Below are 27,678 nucleotides of genomic sequence, written 5' to 3'. Positions count from 1 at the left end.
AATGGCATTGGTATTGATAAAGAATAAGTAATAAAACAATAAATAATAGAGTACATTTCAAAAATTATTAGAAAACCTCATAATGAATAATAAACATGATATCTAAGCCAGCTTAGAATTAAATTGAAAAGGATTATTATTATTTTAAAAAAAAAATAAAATATGGTTTCAAATAAATGATAAATAACATGGACAGGGTTAAAAGACAATCAAAGGTACCACATTCACAAAAACATTTCACACAAGCACTCTAACTCACATACATGTGTATTACAAATTGCTTACCAGGCAAGATTTCAAATACACATAATAGTTGGTTTTGATGATGGTCAATAAGGTTATAATTTAAAAATACATGTACAACAAATAAAACTTTACTGATCTTATTTTTAAAATCAATTCTGTCTATTAGCACAGGTGACCTGTGACCTTTGATCAGATAGTAACACACAAGGTAACACTTGACAGTGCAGTGGCACACACTAAGAACTATTAAACACTGGACTCAAAATACTGCAATTCCCGTGGAGAAGACGCAGCACTGCCTTGCTTTTGTAACTCCATTGCTCCATTGTCTTGCCATTCTACCACAGATGTGGGGGTGATGCTTTTTTCACGGTGAACCTCCACTGCACAGGTAATTCTGTTCTTGGAGGGAATTCTGTTTATACAGAGGTTAGCAGGTTCAGACATGACTCGTTTGGACTCCTGTATGGGATTTTTCTTGGGTTCCCTATCTGTGATGTCACTCTCAGTCAACGATCCAGCACTGTGGATGGAGAGGGACCTGCTTTTGGGCTCTATGCTCATGAGCTGTTTTGGTTCAGATACTGTCTTATTCTCCAGTGAATTCAGTTCATTGTGAACTGCCTTCATTTCAACTACTTTTTCAGCTTGTTCAACATTTTTTTCAACTTTCTCATCTTTCAAATCCTCTTTGTTCAACTCTGTCTTCAACTCTTCATCATCAATCCCCTCTAGTTCATTTTCTACCCTTACACTTGTAATACCATCTCCCATATCAACTGAAACATTTTCAGCTGCATTGTTTTCACTGTTTTCCGCTACACTGCTGGCATGTTCTTCCTCTATTTTACTCAACAAGTTATCAATACTGTCCACGTTCATATCCTCGCTCTCAACCCTGAGCTCTCCGTGAAGTTCAACATTCTGAAGACAACCTTGACCCTCCATCTCCATTGTCACCTGATCCTCAGAATTTTCTCCTATGTGCTCCTCCTCATGGTTTGTGGTCTCCTCCTCTGGATTGTTTGTGAGGTTGTCCTCAAAGAATTCGGCCAGAAATCCTCCATCACTGATCATCTGAGTGTGAAGGGTCTGCTGCTCCACCCAGCTTCTCGTTTCCTCCAATATGTCTGCTAAATCTGTGGTTATTTCCGGAGTGATCATAGACTCTTTACTTTCCTTGTTGCTCATGGTTTTAGTTGTGCTGTCTATAGGACTGCTAGCTTTTATTAGCTGTACCCCTGCAAAAACTATGAAATGTCATTTATCTCATTCCCTCTATACAGTTTTAACTTAATTATGTACAAACATGCTGTGCATTTTTGAAAATGTTCTAAAACTGAAGAAAAAAAATCCCCATCACGTTTCACTGTAAAATCAATATGCACGGTACACCTAAAACAGAGAACTACATGTACTATCTATTAATCTCTCTTTCTGGTATTTGTACAGAGTTAACTTTTCTTTGTAAGGTAAACCCCCTGTACCTGAGTCAGTTGATTCTCTTTCTGGTATTTGTACAGAGTTAACTTTTCTTTGTAAGGTAAACCCCCTGTACCTGAGTCAGTTGATTCCTCACTGTGTTCTGTGGTAATGGTGTCCTCTTTCTTGAGTTTACTGCTCCCCCTTTTCAGAGAGTCCTCTTGGCTTTGTGGAGTGGGGACAGGTATTTCCACAGTCAGCATCTCATTGAAGAAGTCCTCTACTTCTTGGTCTGTAGGCAGTCCTCTCCCTATGTTCTGTAATCACAAGTTCATTATTAAAACAGAAAGTTGTCCTAGAGTCAACATGCATTTAATATATCTCAACATTAGAGATAAAAGTTTGAATATGTGCCTGTACATTCTATAGAGCAATATGTGTATATTCTATAAAGCATTATTTAGAGGTACATGTACATCCAAAAAAAGTTAAATAAGAAGGGAAACCTCCTGCTCTTTTAACATTTCATCCACTTCCTGTGTGTCATGTGACTTGTTGAGTTTTTTCATCACTTGAGAACCAGGATCCATCACCTATAAGAAAAAAAATTTAAAATTTACAAAAAAAAAAAAAAGGAAGAAAAGTGACACATAAATTCTGGCATCAATATTTCAGTAAATCAACTATTATTTACTCGCAAAACAATACTTATCATTTCTACATTCACAACTAACTTGAACAAATATAATTAATATTCCATTGTAAATCAATCAAAAATTCAAACAAGATGACTACATTATTAGTTAAAAAGTTATAAAGGGTTGAAACTGTCAGCAGCTCATTAATATTGGTTATAATCTTAGTAAAATTCACAATCACAGATGTACTACCAGGTACCGTAAACAAGGAATATAGGCCCATTTTATTTTTGCCCTTTTCATCCTGGCTCTTAATTAGTTGGTAAATTCAAATTATACAGGACGAAATTTATCTCTCTTTTTAACACAACTGTGTTTGGATGAATCTAATGAGGAGAAAAAGTTTGCAATGTGAAAAGGCAAAAAATAATGTGGGGCAAAAACAACCCTGTATACAGTTTTATGTTACCTGCATAACAGTTGTCACCATTTTTGGAGTTCGACTAATAGCTGAAGAAGACTTGATGATTTCATCCATACAAGAACTCCCTAATGATTCGGCACTCTCCTTGGCTAATTTAGCATTTTGTCTCAGTAACTTTCTACAACATTATAAGAAAAAATCAAAAAAATTCCAAAAGAAAAATTATATATAGAGCAAGCTTAATTAACACCAATGATTTTACAGCTTTAAAGAATTTTGCTTTTGCATAAGAAAAAGTGTGGGTAAATTTTAATTCTGTTTTCTTTATTTTTTACCTTTATTTTTTTCAATAAATCTTGGATTTAGCAATTTCATAGAGGGATTAACAAATGCAAATTGAATGCATGTGCATTTTCAAAGCCATGGTCAATGATTTTAAAAGGTAAGAAATTTAGGAAAGGTTTTATTTAACCATATAGTCAGGTGTAAGATTAAGGCTGAAAAAAAAGAACCTGCATACATTTTTACCTGCAAGGGTTGGATTATTGTGTATTTAAGATTATTGCAATTGCAGGAGGTTAAATATAAATATGTAAATGTCATGCAGTAGCATAATATTATCATATTCTTTCAAATCTCAATGTTTCCTGTTTAGTATGTATGGTACTTTCAATACACATGTTAATAGGGAAAACACATCAGTTATTGATGCATGCAAACTCAATGTATCTAATTTAAATTTTACCTTCACTAAAATTACAATTGCTGATCTTAGAAATTTTAACTTTAGGAATATAAAATGTTTTCTTAAAGGATGCACATCATGCAAATTCATGCTTTTAGTTATTTTGGTTTGGATTTATAACTGACTGGTTCAGTTAATCAAAGGGGAGTTAACTCCATGCATAACTTGCAGGAATTTTCATTCATATGATGGGATTTACCTGTAGTCTAAGGTTGAGTAATCTGTGTTCCGTCAAATAATTGAGTTAGCATGTCAGATACTTTATTCACATATTAATAGCCTTTACAATTCTTATTTGGAATAATATATGATTATAGATTTTTTTCCTCCCTTGATATGTTTACAAATTAATTAGACAATTACACATAGTCAACATTATAAATCAATAGATAAAATCATCTGAAGAAATGTAACTATCTGAAGGGTTAACTGAATTATCTGACTAGATGACTGAATTATCTGACAATTATTTAAGTATCTGACAATCAAGTCTCTGGATCTAGAGAGCTAAATTGGCTTTAACAGGGGATGTGAATATCATGCAAATTCAGTGCAGAGTTTTAATATACATATCATGGATTATCTTGCTAGATGTTTCTACATGTAAGTTATGGAGTGTGCTGTTTTGGGTAAAATGTGATTTTCCTGTACTTACATTCTATAAAGGAACAAGAAAAAATTAACAGAAATATTACTCATTTGTCAACTGATCTTGCAGCTTAAAGAAATGGTTAAAAAATTATGTTAATTTAAAAAAAAAAAGAATATACAAGTCCTCCCTTCAAACATATATTTGTACAATACAATAATGCAAAAAAGTAAACGTTAACAAGAAATTAACTTTTCCTTATATCATTACAGTCAAATATACTAAACCTGCATGGGAATTAATGGAATTATTTGCTCTTAAATTTGATGCACTTAGTTTAAAAAAAATTGAACTGACATAGAGTGAAAAACAACAGTCCAGACAACAAATCAACAAAACGAAAATATTAAAATTACAGCTTATAATTAATCACAATACTAAAATAATACTAGAATTCTTGTAAAGTTTCTGTGAAATTGACTGCAGAGAGAGAGAGAGAGAGAGAGGGGGTCTTAGAGAGAACTTATTAAGCCCAGGTATATTTTAATGCCCCACCATGAATATAGCTCAGTTTCAAAGAAACTAATCAAGATTTTTTTTCATCAAAATTCATATACTGATATATATTGATGAGAGCTATTCAACTTCATCAACATTTTTTGACCTTGACCTTTCCTTTGACCCTGACCTCACTTTTCAAAATGGACCATTTAGTTATAAATAGCTCCTTGACCTATATGACCTGGGTTGGTTTTAGAATTTACAACAACATGTGTTTGTTAAACACTGATGCCCCCGTATGGCAGCTTATGGCGAAGGTTAAAGTTTCTCAAATGCAAATCAAAATCCAGGCCAAAAGATAAAAAATATTAAATTTGAGAGTCCTAGCTGCAACTGTTCAAAAGTTATGGCGAAGGTTAAAGTTTTTTAAAAGTAAGTAAATCATCAAGGTCAAGGTCAAAGTTGTTGGTATCCAAAGGAAGGCCTTGTCACAAGGATTACATATGTAAAGTATGAAAGCCCTAGCACCAACCATTCAGAAGTTATGGCCAAGGTTAAAGTTTTTCGAAAGTAGGTCAAACTCCTATGTCAAGGTCAAAGGGTCAAAGTGATTGGTATCCAAAGGAAGGTGATGTTACAAGGATAACATATGTGAAGTATGAAAGCCCTAGCATCAACCATTCAAAAATTATGGCCAAGGTTAAAGTTTTTCAAAAGTAGGTCAAACTCCTATGTCAAGGTCAAAGTGGTTGGTATCCAAAGGAAGGTGATGTCACAAGGATTACATATGTGAAGTATGAAAGCAATAGCATCAACCATTCAAAAATTATGGCCTAGGTTAAAGTTTTTCAAAAGTAGGTCAAACTCCTATGTCAAGGTCAAAGGGTCAAAGTGGTTGGTATCCAAAGGAAGGTGATGTCACAAGGATTACATATGTGAAGTATGAAAGTCCTAGCATCAACCATTCAAAAGTTATGACCAAGGTTAAAATTTTTCAAAAGTAGGTCAAACTCCTAGGTCAAGGTCAAAAGGTCAAAGTGGTTGGTATCCAAAGGAAGGACTTGTCACAAGGATTACATATGTGAAGTATGAAAGCCCTAGCTCCAACCGTTCAAAAGTTATGGCCAAGGTTAAAGTTTTTCAAAAGTATGTCAAACTCCTAGGTCAAGGTCAAAGGGTCAAAGAGATTGATATCCAGAGGAAGGTCTTGTCACAAGGAATACACATATGAAGTTTCAAACCCCAAGCATTAACTGTTCAAAAGTTATGGCCAAGGTTAAAGTTTTTCAAAAGTAGGTCAAACTCCAAGGTCAAGGTCAAAGTTGTTGGTATCCAAAGGAAGGCCTTGTCACAAAGAATACACATGTGAAGTTAGAAACCCCAAGCACCAACTGTTCAGAAGTTATGGCCAAGGTTAAAGTCTCATAAAATTTTGCACAAGTGGGTCAAACTCCAAGGTCAAGGTCAAAAGGTCAAATATGATGGTACCCAAAGAAAGGTCTTGTCACAAGGAATACACATGTGAAATATGAAAGTAATAGTTCCAACCAATCAAAAGTTATGGGCAAGGTTAAAGTTGACAACAGACAGACAGACAAACAGATAAACAGACAGACAGACAGGACAAAAACAATATACCCCCGGGATCTTTCGATCCGGGGGCATAAAAAGCTTGTTGATTTCTAGTATTAGTAGTACAGATGGAACAAAAGCAGTGTATAATTGAATTGATTAAATTCTTTGTAATACATATATATACAATAGAAATCCATCGCAGCTCACTGCAGGCGAGAATACCTGTATCAAGTAATACAGTGAATAATTCTTGTCCTCGAAGAAAGTTTGCTGTACAGGTGAGGTATAGTCTGGCTTGACTGTGTTGTAGTAAATACAATGGAATTTACGATATGCTTTCTATTTAGTGTCTTTTATATGAAGAATGAACATGCATAAAAGATAGATAGTTGAAGGATTATACATAGCCCTTAAAAAAATAAAAATAGTCTTTGAAAAGGTGAGAATTTAAAAACTATAAAAGTGTGGCACCAGGTGGATTCAAACTACAACTCTAAAAAAAGTATCTGAGGTGATATTATGCAGCTGTTATACCAATCGAGCTATTCTGGCTATGAAAATGGCTGGACAGGTATAAATGTGAACCAGGCTGTCAAAAACAGGTTTCCTTATTTTTTGTAGTTTTTTTTTTTTTTTTTTTTGGTGAATTTCGACCCTAAAGCATTTTTTTTAATACATCTTTTATTCAAGATTTTTTTTTATCAAACCTTATATGTTGATACATATTGATAAGAGCTTTTCAACTGCATCAACATTTTTTGACCTTGACCTTTCCTTTGATCCTGACCTCACTTTTCAAAAAAAAATTGTTAAGCTCATTTTCAAAGAAACTATTCAAGATATTTTTACCAAACTTCATATGTTTATACATATTGATGAGAGATACATGTATTCAATTGCATCAACATTTCTGACCTTTTTCTTTGACCTCACTTTTCTCACTTTTTTGTGTAGCTCAGTTCTGAAGAAGTAAATTGATATTTTTATCAAACTTCATATGCTGATAAATTTTGGTGAGTGCTTCTGACCTGCATCAAGCTTTTCTGACCTTGACCTTCCCTTTGACCTTGACCTCACTTTTCTTAAATAAGCATTTAGCTTAGTTTCTAAGAAACTATTCCAATGTCTTTTATGTAAGCTTATGCACTGATACATAATTTGGTGAGAATTAATCAACTGTCCAAATTGTTTTTACCTTGAACTTCCCAATGACCTTTGACTTTACTATTTATTGTGTTTAAATCTCAGTTTCAAAGAAACTTTTCAAGTTATTTTCATCAAACTTCATAAACCAATACAAATTTTCATGTTGTAATACTAGTTAACCCTTGAGGGTGGCATTCATGCCCTATGGACATATTTCTAGTTTGACTTACTTGGCTCTCTTTTTCATGTGTCTGTGAGCCTCTGGATATTCAGCCATGGCTGCCTCAAAGTCTCCTTTGGAGAGAATGAAGAGGTTGGTGAAGCCCTTACAGATGACGTCAGCTGTTCGTCGATTTCCCTCCCCTCCACTTAAAGCCAGCAAACTACAGTAGTAATAATATTTAATTAAAATCTGATTCTTGTGAATGACTGCTAAGAAAGAAGAAATTTAAAACTTTTACAATCACCAAAAGTGAATACCTTTCTAAGAGCCTGTTAAATATCAGTGTTTTTTTTTTTTTTTATTTTACATTCATTTACAATTAAACATTGGTATCTCAAACATCAACATCTTCAACAGAATACTTTGATTCAGAAGTGGATTGGAAGACAAAAACACTTTTTCTTTATGTATTTTCAAATTAACATCAATATCTCAAATCCTCTGAAATCTCGAATTTTTTTTCTTCGCCCCATTGAATTCAATATAACAAGGTTTGACTGTATGTGATTTGCATAAAATTAACAACTTGGCACTGTACTGCTTCCCTGACAAATGAAAACCAAATCTGACCTGATTTCACCAAAGACACTCCCCTCCTTTAGTGTTGCCAGGACGATTGAGTTGTCAGGTCCGCCCACCACATCTACCTGACCTTGACTTACAATATACATCTCTTTGCCAACTTCCCCCTATGTTTAGTGAAAATATCAATGAAATACTATGAAAAGAGCAATACATCCTGGGTATATTTTATCTTAGCATTACTTGTGTCCTTTGTGCAGTTATCATTAAATGGCAAATTAAAAAAAATGGGCTAATTAAAACAATAGCCAATAACTCTAAATATGGCACATTATAATCTTTAGGAGGGATATATTCCACTACTAGTATAAACAGTTATTTCATTTGTATTGCATTATTTTTTTTTTTACTTTTCTGCAAACATAGTCCCCTGGCAGGTAGAGTATTGGCTTTAGTTTCAACACGAGATCGAACAGCAAAGTCTTGTCACAGTCTTGGAACAGCTTGACTTTACTCAGTGTGTTAAAATGGACATGGATAGCCAAATCAGTCCTTAAGTTCTTAGGCAGCGTATCCATCAAAGCCTTCTCATCTAAAAAAATTATTATCTCTAAATACTGTAGATTTACTATTTTATACGAGTACTTATATTTGTAATATCTCAAAATTCTTTTTTTTTGTTGTTGTAGAAATCAAATGGTGAAAACATGAATTTGTGGGTAAACTGCTATTCAAAAAGTATTTCCATGTATTCAGCAATATCAATAATAAAAGTTAAGTCTATTTCAGTGAGTGGTGTTTCCTTTCAAAATTATGCAATAAAGGACTATATTCTGTAGTGGCCAGTATCTGCCCCCAAAATAAAACTTTGATGGAGAAATCTTTAATTATGCTCTAAACCAGGTGGATATTTGCAGACTTCAAAGCATTAAATATTTTTATCAACTATGACATCATTAGTTAGATATGACGTCAATAAAATGACGTAAATTCCAAATTGCAATGATTTTAAGAGAAAATAGCGTATTTTACGTCGGTTTTTTGATTGGAAATTATCGAGCGCAGGTCTGCTCAGACTAGATCTTTTGATATAATGTGTAGATTGATAATATCAATGAAATATGTGAATATGGTACCTGAGCAAGCTTGCGCTCTATAAATACTATAGCCAAAATTGAACAAACTCTGTGCATTTTGGCCTCTATTTTAAAAATAACGGAAATCCAAATAGTTTGTGACATCACAGAGACAAGAAAAGCCAACTAATTTTTCCAATTTCATAATATATTGTCTTAATTTGGATTATTTTATACAATATATGCACTTTTTCTCATTTCAAGAGGTTTTGAAAATTTGACTATTATGGGGGCAGGAATACGCCCTTACCGTATATAGTTCTTTGTGTATATTAAGGAATCTACAATAAGCATTTCATTCACAGAATTAATCATTGCAAAAGATCAAGCATAAAAAAAGCTGCAAAGATTCACAGATTTTTTAAAAAATTCTGATTATAATTCATAGTCCATGATGGAACATAAACAAACCCAGTATTTTCTGTTGCTGCCAGTTATAGATGAACCAAGTCCTGACTTTTTCCTGGGTCTCTTTTGGCAGGTTTAGGTTCTTGACATACCAGATAGCAGCATCCATTCTCTTATTATAAAGGGCCTTAACTCTTCCAGCAGCATCCACAATGTCCCTTATCTAAAGCAAATAAATACATAAATGAAAGCTAATGTGCTTTTTCAAGTGTTTTGCAACTCAAAAAAAAAACTCTTACATTTTTTAAATACTAGCTTTAGCAAAAATTGACCAAACAAATGCACAGACACAATGAAAGGTATAGCATACATTTGCCCAGTCAGAAATGTCATCGCAACAAAATTGATATTAACAAACCTGACCAATCAGGAGAGCAAACACAAACACTCCCGACACCCAGTACACTGTCATGAAGACATACTCCAGGACATTGGTAGGCTGAGGGTTGTTCCCAATGGAAGTGGCTGTCTTTGTAGCCAGGTAGAAGCAGCGGATGTAGCTGAAATATGAAATTCTCAGGATACATCAAACACCGTACAGTACAGTTAAGGTGCCAAATGGAAATATCTGCGAATTTTTTAGATAGAAAATACATTCTTTACAAGGATGGGTGTTTCTTTTTAGGACTTTACTTTTATCGGACAAATGCAATGTGGTTGAAAACTACATGTTGAGGACGATTAGATTTCTTACTTACATTTGTCACATGATGTGGCAGTCACGTGATTTTAGCAAATATACTGAATTATTGAGGTCATCTATAAATTCTGATATTGCAAGGGCATAACCAAGTTAAAAATCTAAGTTTAACATATAATTATTTTCAACACACTTTGTAGTTTGTGAAAAGTGCTGTGAACCTATATAGATTCTACTATCTAATTGCTAAAATTACATTTGTTAGACTGTATGTTGAATATTTTGCTGGTCAAGTACATTAAATATAGATATAATTAATTCATTTGCAATATTTCAACAGGTTCGCAGCACTTTTCAAATATCTTCATACTTCTTGAGTTTATGTGTGAAAGCTTGTCATAATTCATTGAGGGTATGCCCTTGCAATATATCGATTTATTACGACCCTTCCATTACCCTTCAATGAATTTGCATACAAATATACGACAGTCTAGGGAATGTACGGGAAGTATATGAATAAAATCATAAAATAGACATCGCATTCAAGTTAATGGCCTCTTATAGATCTACAATTTATATTTTATTTAATTACAAAATACATTTTTCATTATATAAATATAACTTGATCCGCCTCTCACTGCATACAAACTGCGTCAAATTTTACGATATGACGTCACATTGACAAGTGCATTGCGATCAGTGAATCGTTTATATATTGCTGTGTGGGATTTAACCAACAACAATAATACATGCACTAGTTAGTAGTGATATAGTTTAAAGCTATTCAACAGTTTAAGATAGCAAATCGTTTCATTTTGTGGTAATTTGAATAACTTATATTTTTGTGTGATGTCATAGTAAGCATTTCCCGTATAAATTAGGCCCCACCTCCTTACTGCAGCCTTAACTGTGCTGCGCAGATAGTGAATTTAAGTGTTACTTCTTTTGAAGTAAAATTTTTTCTTGGCAACTGATACTTTCTAATAAATTTGTCTCAATATCTCTGTAGCCGATTTTAAATTGCAACATTAAAAAATCTTAATTGTAAAGTGCAAGGTGAAAATTTTTAAAAAGTAAAATGCTATATGAAAAAAAAATCACATCACACAAAGCTCCTTTTTTCTGCCCTTTGATTTGTTATACATACGCATTGCCGACACCATTGTACACCCATCTGTTGCTACCGATTCCTTCATACACAGACATAGCATAATAACCGCAGGTCTCAACGTGGATCAAGAACAACATGTAGATCACTGTTTTTGTAATTCTGAAATTTATAAATTATGATGGATACAGTCCAAATTGTATGGTAATAGTCTACTCATATTATGGTGTTTTTTTTTGGAAATCTAGGGCTTTCTGCAAATATGTAACCTCAAATTCATCAATCAACAAATCCATCTATCAACCAATCAATAAAACAACTTCATAATTAAATACACGAATACATGTACACGTACTTAAAAACATAGTTGATCAGAGATTACAGAGCTCACCTCAACGAATGTTGTCTTTAAGTAAAGAAAAGTCCCACACTAAACTAATAAGCTAGTAATGTGCATCCCTAGATGCAACATTTATGCAATTTGGGTCTGATAGGGCTTGCAATTACTTGGGAATGGACTTATTTAAAAATTTAAACTAGTCACTCATCCAGAAAATGTAAGTCAAATCCAGCATCTGAAGCAAGTTTGAGAGTGTTCATCCTGTGATGATATAGGTCAGATCCAGTATCTGAAGTAAGTCAAGTAGTGTGCATCCTTAGGTGTATCATCCATGCAAGTTTGGTTCAGATAGGCCTTATAGTTACTTGGAAATGAGATCTGCTCCGAAAACTTTAACCTGGTCACTCATCCGGAAAATGTAGGTCAGATCCAGCATCTGAAGCAAGTCCAGTAGTGTACATCCTTAGATGTATCATTCATGCAAATTTAGTCAATATAGGGTTTATAGTTACTTGGAAATGAGATCTTCAAAAACTTTAACCTGGTCACTCATCTGGAAAATATATGTCAGATCCAGCATCTGAAGCAAGTCTAGTAGTGTGTATCCTTGGATGTATCATTTATGAAAGTTGGTCAACATAGGACTTAAAGTTACTTGGAAATGAGACCTGCTCCCAAAACTTTAATCTGGTCACTCATCTGGAAAATACAAGTCAGCTCCAGCATCCAAAGCAATTCCAGTAGTGTGGATCCTTAGATGTATCATCCATTCAAGTTTGGTCAATATAGGGCTTATTAGGGCTGTCACGGTTCCCCGAAATAACCGAAAACCGCGGTCCAAGTTGTTTTCGGTTCCATTTTTCCAGATTTCGGTTGGGTCTGGTTTATATATTAGAATATGTTTTATACAAAAAATGTTGTCAAAATCAAAAGAAGGATGACAATAACAGTGATAAATAAACATCACAACTGAATTATACTTCATTCCATGACAAAACACTCGTCACGAAAGGATTAGATAATAATCAAAACAATCAAGAATGGTCAGACTGAAGCTAATAGTCAGCCTAGTGGTCCTAAACACCGATGTCAAGACGTTAACATGGATAAGATTTGTTTTAAAGGTGAATGTAACGTTACAAATAGAGATTTTTTATGTTAAATTCATGAAATTAAGGTTTATAATAGAGGTAAATAACAGAACCGAAAAACCCAAAACCGAACCGAAAATTTTCAGAACCGAACCGACCCGAAAAATATTGGAACCGTGACAGCCCTAGGGCTTATAGTAACTTGGAAATCAGATCTGTTCCAAAAACTTTAATCTTGTCACTCATCCGGAAAATGTAGGTCAGATCCAGCATCTGAAGCATGTTCTGTAGTGTGCATCCTTAGATGAATCATCCAGGCAAGTTTGGTCAATATAGGGCCTATAGTTACTTGGAAATGAGACCTGCTCCAAAACTTTAACCTGCTCCAAAAACATTAACCTGTTCATTCTTTATCTGAAATTGCAGCATCAAACCTTGACTGGTACAATGAAACACACTAGAAGCATCCTCCATGCATCTCTGATTAATATAGGGCATAAAAGTACTTGAAAAGAAAACTGCTCAAAAAACTTTAACCTGGGACGCCGACACCAACACTGACGGTATTACATAAGCTCCCCCAACTTTGTTGAGGTGAGCTAAAAAGTAATTGCATTCATGTGGTAAAAATCAAATTTCAAGTGCCTTATAAAGATAACAAACCTAAGGATGTGTGCTGATCTAACAGCTTGATCACAGCGCTCAAAAAACTCCCAGAAAGTCTGAATCTGTAATATAAAATCTGTGATACAACTTGTGTGTTCTCTGAGCAAACATCTGAAGTTTTGACTAAAATGGTGCAAAAGTGATGCATTCAGAGTTACCGTATGTAGAATTATGCTTTATGTTAATGTTACATACTATAAATGTAAGATAACTTACTTTAAAATATCTGGGAAACCTTAGCCAAGGAACAACTCCAACTTTAAAGTAGAAAAGATCCAAAGGCAGCAGGGATAAAACATCAAACTGAAATCATAAAAGGGGGATAACTCTCAAAATAAGATTAGATATTTATTTATAATACTATGAAACTAAAACTTCACTGCTTTTTAGCTCAGTTTAACCAGACATAGAGGTCTTACCTTAAACATGCTTTTCTTCATATAATTCTTCTTTGTTAGCCTCTGATCCTCCTGCAAAATGAAAATAAAACTGTGTCAACTACATTTCTGATCTGGGCACTAATCTGCACAATTTGAATGTTTTTGAATTGCTGGTAAAGATGATTATTAAGTTCAGATTAGGTTAAGAGATCGAAAAGAAATGTACAAATCGACATGTTTGATGAAAAAATATTCATACTTCCATAAGTCCACTATTCAGGAATGTCAGTCTTGGTTTGAACACAAGAATATCTAACAGGTAGACAAAGTCACAAAAATAATCACAAATCAGCCAATATATCACGTTTTTGTCAGTCTGGTAGGGAAAAATCCCTCGTAATGGAATCACCGACACATTGTAGGTAAAGCACAGAGCAACGAGGGCCAACCAACTCATGTAAATCTTACCTATAAAAGAAATAATCATAACTATATATTAGAATATATCATGAAAGCTTGATTCTTTGTTTAAATTAACAGACGTCAAAGTGCATTTGATTTACTTTTAATTCAACTAAATCTTCACGGATATTGAAAGGTTGAGGTCACACTTGAAATTTGACTTCCAAAATAATAATAATAATTTTTTTTCCTATTTTTAAAATCTTTCCTTTAAAATATTCAAGGTAATTTTCTTCTCCCCTTACTGAGAGAAATGGAAAATAACATTTTCTATGACCGGAATGTTTCTTCACCATACCTAGTTAATGTCCTTTTTTTAGATATCTTTAAGTACATCAACATGCAGAAATGTGGCTGAATAAATGCAGCCATAGGTGTTAAATCATACAAATGTACTAACTTTGAGGTTCTAAAATGGAGGGAAACTGTAAATATTTGCAGCAAGTGGGGAGTCGGGACTTGCAGCAGCCCCAGTCCATGTAAAACTTGTCAAGCTCCTCCTCTGTAGGCAGGCCATCCTTCCCCAGCATCATGTGCTCTGGGTAAAAGTTGTTAATTCTATTCTGTCTGGCAGACTCATCTTCTGTCACAGAAACTGCTGTAATTAAAACAAAACTTTCACATATTGGTCTATCTGCATATTGTGAATGGCTTCATTGCAATTATCAACCTTTTAACTCTCCAAAGTTCAATTTTTGAACAGAGTATTGAAAAAAGAGAAAGTAGAAAATGCCATGAAATAATGCATTTCTGCATACTGAAATAGCAAACACAGGTTTAACTTTATTGGTATCTTGAACAACTAACTCTGGAGTTGAAAGGAGTTGGAAGTCCCCACCAATTCAATTTTCTTTATGCATTGAAACCTCAATGTCTCCATTGCTCAGCATTTGAAATTTTTCATGTTTGAAATGATGAGGTTTGACTGTATAACCTATCAATGTTTGATCAGGTACCTGAGTTAGCTTCTGACAGAGCATCAACCTCCGACAGGGAGGAGGGGGTGGGGGGTTGGATGGTATTCTCTTTGATCTTCTCTGTCCGGCTGGAGAAAGCCTGGACCAAGTCATGGAGGTACTGACTCAGACTGCTACTCACATTGGATAAACTGTTACTCCTGGAACAAATAGGTAAAGTCAAAACCTATTTTGAGAATACGTAATGTAACTTGATACTTATTCAACGGATAGGGTCAAGAAACAAAAAAAAAATGTAAAAACTTCCTTCAACTCAAAATACAATGACCCTTAACTATTATGTGAGGAGATTTCAGTCTTCTTAGATCAAAAATTCAATTACAAATCATTACTCAATATATTTTATACATTCTACATCTGACAGCAAGAATACATTAATTTTACTAAAAAATCAGAATCTTAATTTTCATCTATTATGACCCCTTAATTCCCTTGAAATGGTAATTAAAAACCTAAAAACCTTCACCTTAATCAAAATAAGCATAATATTTAAGTCACTGCCTTACATGTATGTATTTATAATCAACAACTATCTGTAGCTCTTTAAAGTTTTTTTTAAAAATAATTCACAATACCTTGTTTCAGAAATGTCCCCAAAAGACGACCTTCTAGAATGCAATTTGGCCAGCTCACTCCATGCTGAATTGATGCTAAGCAGTCCAGGGCTTGGTGGGGGTTGGAGATCATACTTGGAGCTTCCGTAGAAGCTAGGACTTGCAGGTGGCTGTCTAACATCTGTAGTAGAATTGTAAAGGAAGGCGTCAGTTTTTCCATTAGGACCTGCTGGGGACAGTTCGTTTAAGAGCTTGGTCTCACTGTTTAAGAAGGTAGGGTCACTTGGGCGACGTGATTCTAAAAATAATTTACTGTGTTTTTAAGCAGTTTTGTTAATGTCTGCCAATTTAAGTTATTTTGGTTCTCATTTAACAAAATATACCCTGAAAATTTAATGTTACTGCTTTCTTTTGTCTAATTTTATCAATTCTTTTTTTTTTGAAGGAGGATGGGGTAGGGGATGGGTGGGGGGAGGGGGAAGGATGTTCCTTACTCATGATATTAACAACGTTTATCTTAATATTTCCTTCACATTGAATTTCAAATTTGTAAAAGCGATTTCTTTATTTTAATATCATCTCTGTGCTGAAAATGAAAAAGGTATAAAAAGTACAGGTTGTGCAAAATGAATTTTTAAAAAATGCATTTTATTTTAAATTTTTATCTCAATTATTGAATCATTAGTATTTTCTTCAAGAGTGTCTTTAAAATTAAGTTTCTTTTCAAATAATCAATCAACGTCCCACAAAGATATATGAACCTAATTGGTAGCGAGACTAAATTTATGTGCATGTGTGAATTCCATGAAATTAATTACTTTTTAAGCAATGTTCACTTCTGTTCTATATACCAGAATAAAGTATGAATAATTTAGGCTAAAGACTTACTACAACATTCAAATGGTAAATATGAAGTAAGTAATATATAATATAGTCCGACACTAATTACATTTATAAATGTATTAATAAGATGTGACCAGATTAACTGGCCAAATTCTCTCTTTAAAAATATACATATAAGTTGATATACCACAAACAAAAATTTGATGCATGTATACAATATATATTTTTTGACTGATTTTGAATAGAAATGACATAAATAATAAATCCCTAATCAAAAATATAAAGAAAGAGTAATTTTTCTTTCAGGTGCTTAGATAAGTGACTTTGTGTAGTTTTCTATGTAATTCTAAATAAAATTTTGCACGCATTTATATTTAAAAGATTGTGACAAAATCTTTAAAAATTCTCCCACTTTACCTGACAAACATTATTCATGTTACCTAAGTATTTGAAAATAAATCTATGAGAAATATTGCTGATCTCTGAAAAAAGTTTCTTTTTGTGTTATTTATCCTTAATTGGACTTTATATTTATAAAGCACACATAATAAGAACACGTAATTAGATAGAACCCAACTTACCACATCAGCATACATATTTATTTCCTTTGTTAATTGTATGTATTCAATTATTCCCATAAAAATTCAATAGATTCCCTCCCTTGTTACATCCACCCTAAATAAAAAGTTTCTTAATAGGAACTCCGCTCTAGTACAATGTACATCCTTATACATTAAAGCCTTGTGACAACCTAGTGAGAATTACCTTGCTTAATTATATTAGAAATTTATTTATAATTATCAATAATTTCATTAATTTTTTTGCTAAAACATCACCATTTTTTATAAACAGTATGCATTTATGCATTATGACTCTTAACTTTGACTGCTGTATAAACATTTTTCTACACCATATAACTTTGTTTAATATCAAATACATACAGGTCTTTACTCTGCATATCTGCCTATACTGATGGAAAAATTGAATGAATGTATCAGTTGCCTGCAACTAATATGTGTAATTCTTAAGTTAATTTCAGGTTGTACAACTTTGGATGCACGGAAGCAATTTAGTAAATCTGAATACTTTTTCTCAGTCTTCTGGACTGCTCATTCAGCAGGTCCCTTTCAGCATGCCACAGCAATGCGCTTCAACTGGGCAAAATGTTATAAACTCGGCTCTCTTATCTACCAGGGGGCATTGATTTTTGAGAATTATTACAACTTAGAGATTCAGGAATGGTCTCTCAAAAGGACAATGATAGTAAAAATCAATATGGCCTTTCGGAAAGCATGATCTTACAGATGAGGAAAAAAATGTCTACACTGCATTTATACCACAATAACTCTTATGTCCCAACGACTTCACTGAAAGAAGATAATTGCTATAAAATTGGCACTATGGTAGCAAAGAGAAAAACTAAAATGTTTTTCAAAATGGCAAGCATTATCATAATTGAAATCTCTTAAGAAATTCATTCAAAAAGACATGCTCTTCATTGTAACTATAAAGTGTTTGCATATCCTCTGAGAATCTGAAGGTCTATAAGATTGCTACATGTATAACAAGAAATTAATGATCTTGTTTTGACATAAAGCAAGCATGCACTTTTCAGTATAAGTTCATTTGAACTGCTGCATAAAAATCTCTCCAATTTTGAAAAGCAATTATTGAACAGATATTGTAGACACCAAATACAATTGCACCACATTGTCTCAGAATTTCATATTATTTTTTCTTTGCAAACATAAGCTATTAATTAATGAAGGGTGGCAATGACATTATCGTTAACTTAGTTCTGAACAATTAACCAGTTAGTCACACCAAAATGAATTTTCTTTTTCTTAAGGTCAATAGGTGAAACTCAAAAGAAAAGAAAGCAAAAAAAGGAAAAGAACTAGTAGACTAATTGTTCTCGAACAATTAGAGGTCTTTCCACCTTTAAATTTCATATATTCTTCATATTTAACTCTCTACTCTTTATTTTTATACAAAAGAAACCAGAAATGGCTTGAGAGATGGAAAAAATGAAAATTTAAAAATTTTGAAATGACCTTGACCTTTGACCTTGAACAAATATTCAAGGTCAAAGACCAAGGGTCACATTACAATTAACCCCATGCTTCTACGACTTTTAGCTTTAAAGTTATAAGGTTTACTAGTAAGCGCAAAGACGTTAAAGGGCGATAACTCATATAAGGGGTCATCGGATACTTTCGCACTGAATAGATTGAAGTTGTGTCTAAAGACACTGAATACATTAGTGAAGGTTTCGTGTCTCTGCGGTTTACGGTTTCAGAGGAGTAGCGATAACAAGGTTTTTTGCACAAGGGGCAATAACTTTTAAAAGGGTTAAGCTAAGGGGACCAGATTGAAATCTTTGAAATAGTTTTCAAAGTACATATTAAAGATGCAAAGATGTACTGTATATGTTGAAAGACAGAAGAGCTATAAAAAGAGCTTTATTTCTCTTATTTGGAATGACCTTGACCTTTGACCTTGACATAAACTTCAAGGTCTAGGGTTAAGGAATCTAATGCAGTTAGTTTCATGTCTCTACGGCTTATCGTTTTGAAAATTTTTCATTAATTATAAACTTCAAAAACTTTCAGGGGCAATAACTCATAAAAGGGCTCAATGAATCCTTTCGTAATGAATAGATTGAAGAGTCTCCTCAATTAGTCGAAGACATTGGTGAAGGTTTCGTACCTCTATGGTTTACGGTTTCAGAGGAGTAGCGATAACAAGGTTTCTAGCGAAAGGGGCAATAACTGCGAAAGAGGTCATAGGTTATATGCGTTGGGTCAAATTTGTTCATAACTTTTTATGACCTTTACGATGAACAAAAAATCTTTTCGATAAATGTCGAAACAAAAAATCAGCGGAAGAAAAATAATAATAAGAAGAAGAAGAATAATAATAATAACTAGGAGACTAATTGTTCAAAGAACAATTAGAGGCCTTTCCACCTTTTTAAGTGTTTCCGTGTCACTTGGGTTGAGAAAAAGTAGAAAAATGCCCAAAATTAAAAAAAAAAAAAAAAAAAAAAAAAATTGCTCCTCCAGCAGGGATCGAACCCAAAACCCTTGGATTGAAAGGCAGGTGCGCTAACCATTAGGCCACGCACTCCGATAACAATAGTATGTTAAAATGTTTAGGACTATAGAATAATTGCAAGCGTATTTTTAGAATCGGTAGGGGAAGAAAGAAGTTCCGTAAAAGGAAATAGTTCCTGAATTTGCAAGCAGTATACAAAATAATAAGGGACGGGCTGCGTGAGAAAACGTTAACACTGTTCCCTAATGAAAATGTATTCATGGACTGTAGCCTGATTCATCGATATTGTGAGCATGCTGATTTTTTTGTGAATAGCTTCCTTGTAAGCTTAAAAGATCGGGTTCGGATTTTAACATTTCTGACTGAATATCCTGAAATAAATATGAAACATTTAAATAAGCATTTCTTTGGGTTAAATTAAATATGTGTAGCCCAAATTAAATTCCCAACATGCATTTTTAGAAGGGAAAGACGACAATGAAAGCGAGAATTGTTTTTAATATACCGAAAATCGCTAATTCTGGAAACTGATTAATTCTAAATAAAAATCAAATAAATTCCAAATGTAAAAGAAAGAGAGAATGCTGGGTATTAAAATGTTGTATCATATCAGGAGAATTAAATGCTACTAACGACATCTGAAGAAATAGCCGATAAAAGGTTTAGATCATTTCTTCGTTCACCTGCACTTAAATTTCAAACACAACAGAACTTGTAGTTTTTGCCGTGAAACTTCAAGACTTTTATAAAATTATAGGACTCACCGTAAAACTCTCCAGAAAGTTTTTCTGAGGTCTATACTACATTTGTACCAAATCTGGTGTCGATCCGAGGTCTGGTTTGGATTCTAGAGTAATATTCTACGTTGTTGTTGATGTGATTTTTTTTTTTTTTTTTTAAGAGGGGGGGGGGGATGAATTATTTATTTTATGCCTCTTTTAAACTAAGAATTGTAACTACTTCCATATCCTTAAGCCTGATTGTGACCTTTGGGTCAAGGTCAAAGGTCAAGGTCAAAGGTCAAGGTCATTTAAAAAAAAAAAAAAACAAAAAAAAACACACAAACAAACCCAGAAATCTTTACTTTCTATGTTTTTACCTGATACTGAAGCTGAATGCATGTCCTTACTTTTCCATTTGACCCAAGGTCAAAGGTCAAGGTCAAAGTTCAAGGTCACTTGGTTTATTGCTATATTGTACACATATATAAGGAATTTCTTATGTTTTTAAATGACCTTGACCTTTGACCTTGACCTATATTTCAAGGTCAAAGGTCAAATATGCCGATGTAGTTGGTCCCATGTCTCTAGAATACACCGTTTTAAAAAAAAAGTTCATTAAATGTAAGCAGCAAAAACTTTCAGGGACAGTAACTCATGGAAGGGGCCGAAGAACCCTTTCGCACTGTATAGATTGAAGAGAGTACTAAATGAGTCGAAGACACTGATGAAGGTTTGGAATGTCTACGGTTTACGGTTTCGGAGGAGTAGCGATAACAAGGTTTTATTGCGAAAGGGATGACAACTTTTGAATGGGTCAAGCTTGGGGGACAAGAATGAAATTTTTATAATACTTTTAGAAGGACATATTAAATATGCAAAGATATGTAGTATATGTTGAAAGACAAAAGAGCTATAAAAAGAGCTTATTTTCTTATATTTTGAATGACCTTGACCTTTGACCTTGACCTTAAGTTCAAGGTCTAAGGTCAAAGAATCTTATGCAGTTGGTCCCATGTCTTTACGACTTGTCGTTTAGAAAAGTTTTTCATTATTCGTAAACATGAGAAACGTCCAGGGGCAATAACTCATAAAAGGGGTCGACGAATTCTTTCGCAGTGAAACCTTGAAGCGAGTACTCAGTTAGTCGAAGACATTGGTTAAGGTTTCGTACCTCTGCGGTTTATGATTTCGAAGGAGTAGCGATAACAAGGTTTTTCGTTTAAAGGGCAAGAACTCCGAAAGGGGTCATAGGTCATACTCGTTGGGTAGTTTTTCGAAATAACTTTTGATGTCGAGTATCATGAACTATAAAGTTCTTCAAAAAGTCTTTCGGTTCAAAAGGCGGTAACGGAAAAATAATAATAATAATAATAAACATAAGCATTTCAATAGGTCTTTCCACAGAAAGGTGGAAAGACCTAATAAACAGAAGAAAATCAATAGGTCTTTCCACAGAAAGGTGGAAAGACCTAATTACACTATGAAATATTTATGGGGACTAAAATTGTAATGTCACTATTTGGAATCCTGATTCCTGTAATATTTTCTGTGCATCAGAGGACCAATTGATCATTGTTCTAAAAGGTTCTCATCCTTCATCTCTCATGTGAAATTTTGCTTTAATGCTGATAATTTCCAAAAGAAATCTAATGTATAATTGAAATGCACCCAATTTCAGCATGCCTCATGGGGCAAAATTTGTCTTTTGAACTTACAATTTTACAAATGAAAAGTAATTTATCCTAGTGAGAGTTACCTCTCTTATAAGAGGGTCAATGAACCTTAATAAGAATATATGGTACAAATAAGGCCATGGAAAGGTCTACATGTACTACCAAGTGGAGGCAGATTTGCCAAAAACTATATAAATATAATGAGATTAGATATACCAAGTAATCGAAGATGGAAATCATTACAACTTGAACTTCTCATTTGGTTAACATCACTGAGTCTTTCTTAAACCACCCGAGAGTTCAAATCATTGATATAATAGCTAAATGCTAAAAAGTGTCAACTAGACTGGGATTTGAACCTGTGACCTCTCACACACACTTGAATTAAACCGCTGAGAACCTATTAGAATGAACATGCTATTGAATAAAGGAAGCTGTAAAATTATCAATACTTAAAATTTAACACATAGAATTCTGAATACTTCAGCAAACAAAGCTGTATTTTGAAAACGCCTGAAAAAAAAATCTGAGATCTGCAACTTATTGCCATTTCTCCAATTACTCAGTTATCTGGTTAGCAAATATCATATCCACTATTATAGATTATACAGAGGATCTTTTACGCTAGTATTTTCTTATCCTAATTATAGCTTCCAAAACACAAGTGCCACTTTTTTTAATTACAAAATATTGAACACATGTGGTCTCTACTACCTAATAATGGCCTTCCTGGGTTCATCCTAATCAGCTTTACCTTTTCAAGCATATACATACATGAGGCCAAATTCAAGGTTAAGACATAAGGTCATGTCATTTGTAGCTATTACAGATGACTCTTGATGACTCAAACTTCTTTTGAAGATCATGATCTCTTGGAAGTGAGTGAATGGTCTAGGGGCAGTGTATTGAGCAAAAAAATTCGATAACGATACAATATTTTATAAAGCGATATCCTATATATTGGATTCTTTAACAAGTCTATCAAATCGTCTTATAAATCATTAAATGCATGAACTTTATGAAAACTAATTGTTTTATACCCATTTCAAAGGTCTTGTCTCATTGTCTCTACAAATCACACATCAAATTCCAACTAAATGACTGTAAAACAACATGTAAAAATAAAGTTGTCAATGTATTTTGTAATATATATATCTAAGATGTGCTATCTCCTTATTGATTATATCATTATTGATCAATTTTAATTCAAAACAGTGAAAATATAACCTTTGGTGATTGAAATTCCCAACTTTTTCACAGAATTATGAGAAAATCCAATACGTATTGGAAGGTATTTTTTCGATACGATACATTCTTATATATCGTTACGTATCGATATATTGATACTGCCCTAGAATGGTCCCTATTTTTTTCTCCTATATAATCAAACAAATTTACCAAGCTAAAAATACAAAGGAATTACTAGAATATTGTTTTTAAAGCACACATGTATAATTGTAGTACTGCCTTAATGAAAATCAGTAACTTCCAGTTAGACAAATTTTAAAAACCCAATCAAGTAACCAGGAAATTTCCACTTTAACTCTAACTTAAAATCTCAAACTCTTGTTCTTTTTAAGTTTTACAGTGAGTCGATCGTCTTCAACTGTCAGAGTTCAAGGTATTTTGAATTTAACCTGTGTACTGTCTGAAACTCCCAAAGAAAATCACTTTTTGCTTCACACAACAATTTACTTCCTGCTTACAATAACGTAAATCACTTTTTATTCCTGAGAACTTTATTTTCCCATAATTACGCAAGATGGTCTGATCACAAAAATTTCATTCTAGCAAATATTTTCATTAATAAAGATTATGTAAGACATTTACCAAATTCATGAAAAATTTTTCTCGTTTAAAATACCAAACACTTATCTTGCAGCAAAAAATTTTATAATCTACTGAACAGTAGTTTCCCTGGCTAATGGTTGATGTGTCATGACCATCATCTAAGGTCTTTAAGTTGCATCAAAAAGGCCATAAAATCGTGGGTTATACCTTCATAACCATAAGGGATCATGTATATGACTAATATGTACTATTTCTTGGTTTCCTTATTTTGTTATTATTAGATTGATTGATTGTATGTTGTTTTACGTTCTGTTCGAAAAATTTTCACTTTTATAGAGACTTCACCATAAACCGGTGAAGGGCTTCAAATTTAGACCTTTACTCAGCACTTAGGGCCATTGAGCAGTGAGGGTTCTTTATCGTGCCCATGCCTACCGTGACATGGGGCCTCAGTTTTTAAGGTCTCATCCGAAGGAACCGCAACTTTCATTTCAAAGTGCCCAGCACTTGGTGAAGAAACAGTTGCTACCTATTTTTTTATCGACTTCGGTCAGTCGTATGATCTGAACACATGACATTCCTAAATGGAACAAGCGCTCTACCGACTGAGCTACCATGTCTTTATCAGAAAAGTGGGCATGTCTCAAGTATGAATTAAGAGAAATTGAAACCACTTAGGGGAATGCAATGAAAATGAAATTTTTAATTTTTGTTTCTTAGAAAAATACCCCAGCTATATATGTTTCATGTCTGTTTCAGAGAAAGTGTTAATATATTAACCATGAGGTAAGTAATAATTATCTATTTCTGTGTGTGTTACCATGAGGATGATAACCTGACAATTGACCATATGTGATAATTATTTCATGTGGATTTGTGGTATACAGCAAAACTTGGTTATAACGAAGTCACTGGGACCTGTGAAATTACTTCGCTATATCCATAATTCATTATCTCCGTATAAGAAATTCGTTAAATTTATATAGCTGGGGATCCAAGAAAAATTCGCTATATCCGTGAATTCGCTATATCCGTGTTCGTACAGTAAACGAGTTTTACTGTATATATGCAAATTACTGTTAAATGCAGAGCTCCCAACCCCAAATAAATGTTATCAGTAGTTTCCTACCCAATTGTCCAAAATATTGGACAAGTGTCTGTACTTCTCCATTTTTCATAATAAAAAAAAAAATAAACTGAAAGATGAAAATAGGAATATTTTTCATGTAAATCATGAAACCCTATTTAGGGGGTCAGAATCATAAGAATCATGGGTAAATTGAGAGGTATATAAATATATACTTGTATTTAGGGTGTACTGCACAATATTTGTCAGATTGTCTGTAATAATTTTTTCAGCTAAATATTGGATTTAGTGTATGTTTATGTGAATGTGCGTCATATAAATATACATGTACAGTACAAGACATATTTAGCATTGTACTTGATTTAGGAGTTACTCCTAAATCAAGTACAATGCTAAATATGTCTTGTACTGTACATGTATATTTAAGCTTTCTTACATGTTATGTGCTGAACCAAATGTAATAATTTTTACAGTTTACAGTTTTATATTTTATACACAATTTCTGTTCAATCTTTGGGTAGAAAATTACGCAGATTACTTGCAGTACTACTGTATTTCTTAATTGTACATTAAGTCTGCTTTGACAAATTTTTGCAAAAAAATTTATCACCACATACGTAGTGTAAATTAATCTAAGGAAAAGAGTATGTCTATATAGTATACCAAAAAATGACAATACCTAGGGAGAAATAGAGTCCATTCAGTCAATAAAATACAACATATCTATTTATCAAGACACATTTTCTAAACACGCAAGGATAGGCCAATTGAAAGCAATTAATTATACTAATAGCCAAACCTGTATTTTTTCTGTACTCAGACAACAGAGGTATACTGCTCTCAGCAGATTCAAACTCCTGTAAAGAAATCCCCTCGAAATCCTCCTCACATAGACCCCAGGTGGAATATCTTACGGTCATGGCTCTAGGTTCTTTCCTGGGTCCAGCCCAATAACCAAAGGAAATGTCCCAAACCATTGAACAGAGCAACAAGACCTGACCTAGTTGCTGTGCATAGTTAAGAAAAAATTGACGAGAAAGAAATCACTTAAATGAAATAACATCAGTGTCAACATAAATTGCCGAGGCAATCCATCAGACATTACATTCTATTATATCCTTTTCTATGCGGCCATAATAATGCTGAGATTTAGTTATCCTCAGGAAAAAGGAACCGTACGTCGTTCTAAATCTGGCATACTCCAATCCTCATCATAATTTTTTTTGGTCAATATTTTTAAGTTTCTTACAAAATAACACATTCCAAGACCATCAATAACGAGAGAAAAGTTTATTATTCTCACATAAAACGCCTTCTTTCGATCCCAACCACTTTTAAACTCAGCCAATTAAACAATTATTCTTCTCAAGAGGCCATGCCAACATAATTCCAAAGAACACTATGTAACAAGTCCAATCAGTGTGTTTTTTACTTTCCAAATAATATCAGCTGCTCATTAACTGAGCAATAAAATGTCATATCCTTTGAATGGGATCTCACTGCAGCAAAAATGACCACTAATCAATACCGAGTAACAAACTTATAGTCCAGAGTCCCAATATTGATAAGCACTGGAAGTTCCCAGACATAATGCAAACTGGAATGTATAACCAGGTTTAGTGTATCCCAGTATACCATCTATAACATTGACTTAAATGAGCCATGTGTCAAGAATAAGTCTATCTGATGATAGCAGCATGTATGGATTCATTCCACCACATTTTGTTACATTGGGATCAATATTCCTTAATAGTTACACAAAGCCTTCTCCTACGACTTTTTGATTCTGTGATTGTTTATTCAATTAATTGTGTAAGGCATTGAAAAAAATTAGGGATGTCAACGAATAGTCGACTATTCGACTATCAGTCGAATGCACCGACGATCGAATAACGAAACGACATTCGAATAAATAAATTCAATAAAAGAGTGATAAAGATATGGAATTCTCATCCTAATATTGAGAAACCGTCATTCTTCAGACACAGTCGATAAGATGTTTTTGTAATAAAATTATCTCAGTATACTGGGCTTTGTTTGTAAAATTATTAATTGGACTTGATCTCAAATGATGTACCCATTATAGCCGTGACATGTTTGGACGCTACAATAATTATTATAAAATTAATATTCTTTTACAAATTTCAAAGACATTTTGATAGCGGGGACAAAAAGTAAGTTCAACTGTTTAACATTATCACAGACATTTGGCGTGTGGACAGCGTGTGTTTTAAACCCCCTTCCCCCAGTTAATTTATAAGCTTTAAAAAATATATAGTACTGTCATTTTTTATGCTTACTAAAAACGTCTTTACAGACTGATTTATGGACAAGATTTAGTTAATATAAACACGCTATAGATCCACATTTTAGGTGCATGTGAACATCGGTGTGTAACATTAATTTTGTTGTTACTTTTTAATAAATTTGAGGAAAAAAACAGTTTTGAGATTAAAAATACGTCATGTACCAAAGAGGTTTGAAATAAAATTTTATTTTCCGAAAAAGATTCGAATATATTCGACTATCGTTCGAATAATGCAATCGAATATTCGACTAAGGAAAATAAATATTTTGACATCCCTAAAAAAAATATTTTAAACATTATTTAAATGATTGTTTTATATTCTGCAAAAGAATCACAATTTGAGCAAATTTAACTTTCAGATTGAGCAAACTTACAGACTGAATCAATAGAAATTTAGATAGATG

General features: G+C 33.3%; 1 protein-coding gene across 1 annotated transcript; it reads right to left on the bottom strand.

Annotated features, from left to right (window-relative positions):
- Positions 1–13: 13 nt before the first annotated feature.
- Positions 14–26,269, bottom strand: LOC133205198 (cyclic nucleotide-gated cation channel beta-1-like). Its single transcript, XM_061340958.1, has 18 exons — positions 25,766–26,269; positions 15,815–16,091; positions 15,219–15,379; positions 14,663–14,860; positions 14,060–14,268; positions 13,840–13,890; positions 13,637–13,723; positions 13,418–13,482; positions 11,363–11,485; positions 9,934–10,075; positions 9,579–9,738; positions 8,442–8,623; positions 8,080–8,198; positions 7,517–7,669; positions 2,776–2,908; positions 2,175–2,261; positions 1,805–1,985; positions 14–1,487 (listed from the first exon to the last, which is right to left on the bottom strand). Exons 1-18 carry the CDS (start codon positions 25,941–25,943, stop codon positions 493–495), a joined length of 3,501 nt encoding a protein of 1,166 aa, XP_061196942.1. The 5' UTR covers positions 25,944–26,269; the 3' UTR covers positions 14–492.
- Positions 26,270–27,678: the final 1,409 nt, after the last annotated feature.

This window comes from Saccostrea echinata, unplaced genomic scaffold (genome assembly GCF_033153115.1).
Source record: "Saccostrea echinata isolate AGI-Se365-2 ecotype Australia unplaced genomic scaffold, CSIRO_AGI_Sech_v1 ptg000054l, whole genome shotgun sequence".
Lineage (NCBI taxonomy): Eukaryota > Metazoa > Mollusca > Bivalvia > Ostreida > Ostreidae > Saccostrea > Saccostrea echinata.
This window is presented reverse-complemented; position numbering and strand designations above follow the sequence as displayed.